The sequence below is a fragment of the Malurus melanocephalus genome, unplaced genomic scaffold (genome assembly GCF_030028575.1).
Source record: "Malurus melanocephalus ecotype Western Australia unplaced genomic scaffold, MMel_1.1 scaffold_276, whole genome shotgun sequence".
Lineage (NCBI taxonomy): Eukaryota > Metazoa > Chordata > Aves > Passeriformes > Maluridae > Malurus > Malurus melanocephalus.
This window is the reverse complement of record NW_026623508.1, coordinates 617,182-626,750: the sequence shown is the minus strand read 5'-3', so window position 1 is coordinate 626,750 and position 9,569 is coordinate 617,182. Positions and strand designations below refer to the sequence as shown.

General features: G+C 38.7%; 1 protein-coding gene across 1 annotated transcript; it reads right to left on the bottom strand.

Annotated features, from left to right (window-relative positions):
* Positions 1–769: 769 nt before the first annotated feature.
* SCRG1 (stimulator of chondrogenesis 1) lies at positions 770–7,394 on the bottom strand. The gene is made up of 3 exons (XM_057376271.1): positions 7,328–7,394; positions 2,567–2,829; positions 770–1,080 (listed from the first exon to the last, which is right to left on the bottom strand). The coding sequence occupies exons 1-3, from the start codon at positions 7,343–7,345 to the stop codon at positions 1,026–1,028; spliced, it is 336 nt and encodes a 111-aa protein (XP_057232254.1). The 5' UTR covers positions 7,346–7,394; the 3' UTR covers positions 770–1,025.
* Between the last annotated feature and the right edge of the window lie 2,175 nt (positions 7,395–9,569).

Genomic DNA, 9,569 nt, shown 5'->3' with positions numbered 1-9,569 from the left:
ACTAGATATAGATAGCTAAAGAGTTTGTGTGTAAGGCAACAAGTCAGGCTTGCTGCCTGTAAACCTCCCTTGTTCAGGTGACTCTCCTTAAATTTATGTGGTCACCTCTCAACACGTGCCAATACAGATTGCAGGATAAGAGGAAAATGGTGACTCTTCTTATCCATTTCCTAGATCACAATACCTCTTTAAATATTAAGATGATTATCACTGTGTTTCCTCTTCTGTAGCTATATCCTTACAGGACTAGCTTAAAAATAGAAAGCCATCATTTTAACTTAATTTTGGAGTACTGTATTTCAAACAAATCTTGATTTAAAAAATCTGCTGTTCTGATACTTTCAAATGTTCACTGCTCAGATTAAGCAATTGAAGGGTTTAGAGATTTCATAGTCAAGGCAAGTGACCAGTAAGGCCTAAGACCTAAGTGTGCTTTAGTACTATTAATATCAGTTACCACTTTTTTTTCATTCCAGTGAAATAGTTGTGAATATAGAAATACATGCCTTTTGTATGTGCATGTATTTTAAGAAGCCTGAATAGAACATGGGAGCCTATCTGCAGAAGTGTCAGGGACTGAGTGGCTTCAGTTTAAAACAGTGTTAAAAGTGTGATGGCAATAATGCAATGGGAAGCTGCACTGCCACAAGTTGCTATGAAGGTCATGTTCCTYGCAACATGAAGGTTGAGGCTTGAAGTTTCTTTGCCCAGCCTTGTTAAGAATACTGGACTGAGTAAGAAGAATTATGCTTTTTGCTGGGGGATGCATATTAGGATACATTAAGAGCTTGTACAGTCTCTTAAACCATGGAAATGGCTTTATGGAAATTAGGTCAGCTACCTACTTCTTATGTATTTGATATTCCTTAATGGTATAGAAAGGAAATTCCTTCTACACTGTAAAGTGAGGCAGTGACTTGTGGTTAGAAAGGAAATTTTTATTGGTGGTAGTGGTTTTGTTTTTCCCCTTGAAAACATTATATTATTGTAGAATCAGGTCTCTTGTCTTCACTTGCAGATTTGAATCATTGACTCTGGCAGGGTATCACAAAAGATATCTTTGGTCCAAAGAAAATATCCCTGAAAGATACAATCGCATATTTAAATTAGATCATTGGTTTATTAGAGCTTTAACATGGCACACATTTCCCATTGTAGATGTTTTATAGCATGTATTGCGATATATGTGGGATTGCTCTGTTTGTGGGATGTCCTTCCAGCAATGCAAATGTAACGGCAGATCTGGATGAAGATACTGCATTTCTACCTCTGCTGGCCTGCTGTGGAAGCAATGCCAAAACATTCATTGGCTGACCATCTTGCCAGAATTCCACCCTGGTATTTTAGCTTTGAGAAAATAAACTTACCAAATAGATTATATTATCAAAACAAAGGACTTTGGCATTTGCACAAATACTGTTTTAGTGCAGTTTGTCCTGTGAGCACACATGCAAAGCACATCTTGTTTACTTCAGGATGGTGGAAGAAATAAAAGGCTTTTTTATGCTGCTCAGAGGTTGAAGCTAGAGACCCAAAGTGCTTCAGGATGAGGACACAGTCTGGTTTTAGGGAAAGTGAAAGAGGAAAAACTCTTAAACCCTTCTCTCAGTTTGGATATGAGATCTTTTAGCTTTAGAGCTATTTCCTGCTTGGTTTAACTTGAGTCCCCTACAGGAGTGCTGAAAAGTTGCCTTTATTGGCTTTTAGGCGACTTGAGAAATGAATGTTAAGAGGAGCACATGTAAAAAAACATTTTTTGATTGCCTATATAATGCCATCACATTTTAGTGCCTCTGAAGTATTAATAAGTTTTGAACTACGGATATTTCTAATCCACATTTACTGGAAAACAAAAGATATTGCTGAAAAGGTGARTGAAATAATACCTCCTAATATATTTTATTACTTAAACCCAGTATGGGCTGGTAGTGTTTAACTCAATTGTTGTTTCTATATAGCGACAAAACTCCTATGTTCAGTGGCAACTTCACTGTTCAGCTTTGTCAGCAGTGCCAGAAAGTCAGGGAAGTGTTCATGTTCTTGGGCTAAATCTTTTCCTTGCCTTATACAAGTATTTTTGATCTTCTGTGTCCCTCTTTTTACTTTCTGCTTTTAACAGCTATCTTTACAGAATCATTTGTTCTAATGATATATGTTCATGCAATTTAGATAAGCAACACAGTTCTCTTTCATGGAACAGAAATCAAATAGTTTTGATTATGGTCCTGAAAACATTTTCATTGCAAAATGCTGTGAATAAGAGTTTGATGTAGTTAAACTTAGTTTGGATTGAACAGAGGAGTCAATTAAATGCTGAAGTCCCTGTTGATAGGACAGGGAGCTTTCCAAAATACACTAAGCAAGTCCTAGGTGAACCCCTGAAAAACAAATCCTCAAAACTGACAGTAACAGAGAATTTGATATATTTTGATATCATTTCAAACCCTGTGAAGTGGCAAATTTCTTTTAAATGATAGCTTATTCCACCTATGGAAACTTTAAAAYGCTGGAAATATGATGGGCAGTTGTGAAGAACTATATTTACATGAAATGAGTGTTGTCTTACTTTGGGCAGCAGAGCAATTCATTCAAGTTGCAGTAACAGATCACCTCACAGCCCTTCCCTTCCCAAAAGTGATCTTGCAGACCATCATCGATGTGTCGAAGGTTGTCCTTGCCTTCAGGGATGGTGTGACAGTTGTGGTCCTTGAGGGCCCTCTTGTAACAAGAAGGGCGCTGGGAAGGCATCGCGGGGGTACCCAGGAGGGTGCTCAGCAGAAGCAGCGCCGAGACCATCTTCATTTTTGCCAAGCTTCCCACAGCAGGGTGCTAAAGAGAAATGAGGTATGTGACACAAGTGTTGCTGCTGAGCAGACCTCTTTCCCTGATTTGCCTTGTGCCTTGCATTTTTCTTTCCTGTGAAGTTTTGGACGTTTGAGCCTGAGTGCTGGAGAGTGTTTTCTCCTAGGAGGTAAATAATATTRCAGCAGAATTGATATTCATTGCTTTCTGTACAACCTTGGGAATCCTTTCCTTGGGAATTGAGGTTTCTGATGCTGGCAATTTTGTTGTTTCTTTGGCCTCTCACCTTGAGAAAATTGCTTTGAGCTGGCTGTGTTTTCTCGGTGGTGTAAATGATTGTGTCGATTGCTACCAAACCAGAGGAAAACGTCTGGYGGTGTGTCTTTGCCTTCCTGGCCACTTTGCCTATCAAAACAAGTGTCACTCGTGTAAAATAAATAGTATCCTTCCCCATCAAAGCTGTGCAAGAACTGCTTGCTCATTGAATCCTCTGTCATGGGCTGTGTGAGGAGCTGAGGCGTTAAGCAGCCGTGGAAGCTGAAGCTGTCTGCAGTGCTGCCAAGTGCCACTGTCCTGTGCTCGGTATGATACAGCATTATGGACAATCTTCATTATTGGGATTTTTTTAGTACTGCAGCCTGCTTAGTTGAGTCTTGCTGCTAGAGGTCATTATGATTTAATTGCCTGTTTGAAAGGTGGGATAAATTATCCCTTTGCCAAACTCTCCTGCTGGCTACTAGCCTTTCCATCGTTTTGTTTAACATGAGCTTTGCTGTTCTGTGCTGCTTTGCATGGTCTGACCATGCCACAAAGCTTGGGATCCTTGAACTTGCATTCACTTTTAAATTAGCCTCTTCAACTAAGCTTTTATTGGTATTAGGAGAGTGGGTTTTTTACCTTTTGTCGTGCTGAACCAGAATGGCCCTGTTATCTTAACTGAATTTAAATAGGAATTCTGCTCTGAAAACAAACCTGAAGATGACCAGCTTTGTGCAGCACTCTCCTGGTGTGCTCATTACTGTTCTTGTCTCAGACTTAAGGAGGACTTTGGTGTCCTTCATCCTGTTGGCACTTTGGAAWTGATCCCCAGCCCTGGTCTTCCTTGTGGGGCTGCAGATTAGAATGCTGTAGGCTAACCTGAAAATAACAGGCTGTAAACCAATATCTAATCAAAGACTAGCAAAGGTAAAGTTAAGATGGCAGAGCTATTATTGAGGTATGCCAGCTACAGAAGTGGCTATAATATGGATTACTTGGTGAAAATCTTGACATCACCCTTGAATAATGAACAGTAAGCTTTTAAATATATAAACTACAGTATTTTTTAGTCATTTTTCTAAGGTGGTATTCTTGCTCCCACAGCTATCTTGCTGATCTTCCATTTCTTCATTCAATGAATAACATAGCAGAAACTGTAAGAAAATCTGGGAATTTAGATTCATATTAGGAATAAAATACAACATTTYCATACATTTTGGTTACTTATTTTTACATTTAAACTTGGGGGTTTTTGAACACCAGTAGCCAAATAAAATATTAAAAAGTGGCCAAGTATTAAAGAACCTGAGTGAAGGTATGCTCTTCTGTATTTTTTGGGCTTCTGTTAAAGAAGCAAAATTCATTTAGTAATTCATTTTCATTTCCATGAATTTGTATGGGAACTTTTGAGTAGAAGACTCCTATAAACTACTAGTAATGGAGCCTTGGGGATCTATTTTTGATTACCTCAGCATGTAGTATTGAATAACATATTATGTTTATTAGTTTTAGACCTCAAAACTACTACTCAAATAAAGTAAACATTGTTCTAACCTTGCCTGATGTTGTATTTTAGACTTGAGTGAAGAATCTGTATTATTGTATTAATGGTTTTATTTTGTAGGAGTATAAACACTGCAGTTATGAGGGTTCTGCTCAGAGTGGCCTAATGTTTAAAGAGAACAAATTTGTTTATATATAACCTAGATAAATGCCAATGTCAGGGAGTACATTTAATCTTCTGTTCAAATAGCTGAGCTTAATTATTTAAGTATTTAATGGAAGAAAATTTTCCAGGAAAGAGAAAATTAGGAAGCAGGGGTTTTATACCTTTGTTTCCTGTGATTGGATTCTTCTGTGTTCTTCCACTGAGGATGAGGCATTAATGATATCCTGTTCTTGTGTACTTTTTGTTTTATTTCTAATAATTCAGGTGATTTTTCCCTACCTGGTGTTCAGCTGAAATGCTCATTTGAATCTGTTGCCAGCTGCCTATCTCCTCAAAATTTATAGGTATTCGCTTTGTCCTGAAAATAGGCACATTCTCTACACACTGTCAAATTTCTAGATTCAAAAATCACAACCTACAGTTTTTAAAGTGATTCTGTAACTCACTACTTGCCTTGAAAAATAATAGGATAGTGCTGTAGTGCAYCATCAAGATGGCTTCTGTGTGGGTGCCAAAATCAGTATTAGCAAAGTCAGCATTCTGGAGAGCTATGGATAGACAGTTTCTCTGACCAGTTATGCATCTTAACTACGTTAAGCATTGTTATTATTCAGAAAAAAAAATATAATTTTGTTTCTGTTTAAAATATTTCCTCTGGGGGCTTTTTGCAGAACATAATCAAGGAGAAACTTCTAATCAAAAGACCTTTCAAAAGGTTTTTTTTTTTTTTTTTCCCTGGGGGAGAACGGTGTCTATTTGCAGATGAAAGATTGCCAAGGAGCTGAAGTGTTTCATCAGCTCCCTGCACAGGATCGATGTTGGTAGACTTGACAGGCCTTTCAGATGCAGCATCTCTGTCTGACACCTGCTGCAACTTCTTTTCCTGAATGTGGCTGGACAGATGTTGGAGTGTCACTGATTGTCTAAGTAAAGAACAGAGCTAATATGTGCACATTTATTTCAAAATGAGAGTCAAAGATATTGTCTGATTTTGCATAGCACAGAAGATAGTATTTTCTCATAAAACAAGTCAGAAAAATGGGATGAACAAATCCAATCACTAAAGTGGCTCAAAGACTCACTCATTGCCAGTCATCATCCTCTCACATTTCTTTATTTTATGAAATCTTCTGTAAAGATAGCAATGCCAGGCATGCTAAGCCTGACCAGCTTTCCCTGTCAAGACTGTAATTTCAAATTCTAGCAGGAGTAATGCCATCTGAAAATGCTGAACATGAGCTCCTTGCATTTGTGTAAGTCCTTTTCAGTTAATTATTCTGATTACTTTGATATTGTGCAAGTAAAGTTTGAGACCAAATGCACCTGGGAATATATGTGCTTTGAAACAGTTTTGAGTTTTTCCTGAAGGAAAAATGTTACTTTAGGAATATGCACGGTGAATCAGGAATTAGTGCCATCCCTGTTTGTTCAGCTGAGAGTGTTTGAATTATCTTGCCAGGCAATTTGGCACCATCTAGTCTTTGGATCTGCTAGATGCAGAGGTAATCAGAAAAGACTGAAGAGAAAACCACCGAAGAGAAAACCCCATCTTTTAGCYTCCTTGTCCAAGAACAACAGGGTAATAGCTCATGGGGAAGTGATGCCCTTTAAAGGTCACACAGTAGCAGTAGGAGCTCAGGTATTAGAAACAGGGAAAACTGAGAAATGACACAAAATGTGTGTTTTGGCACTTCTACAGATCCTGCGTGGTTGGGAAAATATAAATATTTACAGGTTGGTCTATCAACCATTTAAAATATCAATCCTTCATTAAGTATACCCTTCTTATCCCCTTAAGTAGGCTGTATTTCTAGTTGCCTAATGTTGAAGACATGAAATACATTCATTGGAACACTTGTATGATTTTTTCCAGTCTGTCCAGTGGCATGTGCCAGGTCAACAAGTTGCACTTTAAAAGCAAATATATATTGACATTATTTCACTTATTCAAAAATAAATGTATTGTGGTACTTATCTGTTTGTCAAGTTTGCCTTTCACAAATACCTGTGAGATGCTGAGTATTTAGTATTTAGGTGTGTTAGTGCTTGATGGGTTTATTAATGCATTACTAAAAAAATTACACAAGAGATGCATAACTGAGAAAATTGTGAAGAATTTTTTCCATTAAAAAAAAATCTTATAGCTATTTTGCTTGAACAGTTGATTCACTGTAAGGACAGCAGCTATTCCACTGAGAGCAAATTCAGTGAATTACTGCTTTGTAACTATCATCAATACCATGTTTTTTTCCCAGAAACTGAGTTYTCATTAAACCCTATTCAGTTGTCTTTAAGACAGCAATTCATTGTGAAGACACCTCTGTCCTTATTATATTGAGCAGTGGAAGGTAATATAGCATGATTAGTGACTTCAGGTGTTAATATGTATTTTCCAACTTTGAAGAAAAGCAAGATAGTAAAAGCATTATTTTGAGCTGGATCACAGACATGCAACTGTCTTGAATAGTATCTCATGCTAACAATATACTAGCCTCTCTCAAATCTTCTTTATGTCCCTATATATATTTCTAATTCTGTTCTCTGTAACTAGAAGGAGCAGAACAAGCACGCAAGGATAATTTCAGGAGCAAAACATACCTTTATCCTCTGGTTCATTCCCTTCCACTTTCTTGGCAGCTCTATCTTTTTAGATGGACCCAGAGAGAGCWAGAGCTAGCAGGGAAGAGAGGAAGGAGGGAGGGCTGATGGGAGATGCAGTACAAACAGCCCTTTGTCTGTCCTGACTTCTGCCTGGGACTGACGACTGCTGTTCTCCAGCAGCGGCTCAGAATATGGGCTTCAGGAGCCACCTCTTCCAGTCACTGCCAGCCTAGGCTTGGGGCAAAAAAAAAGCACATCCTTTCCAGCAGGAAACAGTTTAGTTTGTCCAGGGTCTGAGGCAAAGGGGTCTCCTCAAAGAGCAAAGCATAACATGCAGAACAAGAAGAAAGATCCTGTGGAATAACTGTGTCTTGCTTGTGTAGCATGAGCAGGCTGGGGGAAATGGGAAGGGGCAGTTTTCTGGGGTTGCACAGCCAGAAGAACATGGTTTCTGGGCAGATGCCTTATTTTGCATTTTGTGGACAAGAATAGACCTACTTAACCATCTCATGGAGTACTTTAATTTTTCACTTTGGGATSCTTTCATTTTTCTGAAATGGACATAGTAAAAAACACCTTAATTGTTGTAACCAGATTTCTAGTGCAGCATACTCAATGATGCCTTGAATCAAGTTCTTTACTGAACAAGTGTTTAATCAAGAGGTAAAGCATAACATTGGAACAGCATTTCAAAGTTATTTTAGACGAATACCAGATTAATCAAATGATCTGGTACCGTAAAAACACATCAAAAGGTTCTTAAATGGAATTGAAATATGTACTAATGAGAGAATTGTCTTGAGGGTGAAGCATGTGTTCTTGTATTTCTATTGCAATTTGACACTTGTTCTGTTGTAGCCATCCTGGATCTATTTAGCAATGGKAATAATGAAGGATGACTGTTGAGCTGTATTTCTTATAATTTTCTTGTGTGAGTTGTTTTGATTCTGATGTTGTGTTGTAAAAGTTTTGTCTTCTCTGTCTGTTGGGCTGCTTCCAGTACAGAGGTTTATTACGAGTACAGAAAKGTGCCTCTGCTGAGCTGGTTCAGTTTACAATTTGATGTCTTGGTGCTTGTTTCAGTTTGATTTATTGTATGCCAGAAGTGAGCTACGGCCTCTGTTAGAAGTTCACATGCCACGTTCTGCTGCAAACGGCACAGTTGTTTAGAAGCAAACCTTTTGAAACTGAGCATGGTGGTCCCATCCCTCTCTGCTGGGATGGAGAGAACAGGATGCATGGCTGTACCTTTGCCTCTAATTCTGGTTAGAGACGTCAGGAAGGACATTTTTTGCCACTGTGGTGACACACACATAGCAACTTGAAAGGGGAGGCAGGAGATGGCTGCAGGTGGCGGCTGTCAGAATAGGACAGCCTTGCCTTTTCAGGGTGACAAATGCCTGGTGCTCCCTCTGCTCTGCTGAAGAAATTCTTTTCTGGTGCAGAGCCTGACCCCAGCGTTCTGTGCCTTAAATGAGATTATTGTAATGCCTCTGGGAGTACATGGTGTTCCAGAGCAGCGTTCTCCCTGCGAGGAGCGGGGAGGCTCTGAGCCTGCTGCGGTTGTACTGCAGCAGGGCACTGGCTATATATAAGTGGGGATAAAACTTGGACAAGGGAGTGAGAGCATATTGTGCTGAAGCTCTGGGTTTGAATGCCTTTTTAGTTATTTGAAAATAAATTTTGAGCTGAATAATTCGACATTTTTATCAGAAAGTGTAATAAAAATGTATTAGCATTATTCCCTTGCTTTCCATTTAAGTTTTCTCATTTTTTCCTGGGAATATATGTGTTTTCATAACACATTTTCAGAGTTCTGTTTGGACAGCAGTCCAGTGAACTGATAATTTTATATATAAAGTGAAGTCTGAGGGACAGTTTTCTTCAGGAGATGTCTTGCTKCATTTTGAAAGGACAGATCTAACAAAGTGGGTGTTTTGCTGTTGGTTTTGGTTTTTTTTTTTCCCCCTCCACAGCTCCATGTACAATGTTGTCACTGAAAACTTTCAGGAACAAGATGAAGTTTTCTTCTTGTGATGCTGCTTCAGAATAGTGACTGAGAAGTAAAATGGGATTTGAAGGAAGCAAAAGTTTTGGGCTATTTGGTCAGCAAAACACAACCCAAGAGGAGGTGGTTAAGGCTGCTGTATAACAACTCTTTAAGGTGTTAAAAATGAAGAATGGGAAATGCATTGAGGGGCTGGGGAATCTGCAAGGGGAGAAAGYAAAGTGCTCAGCA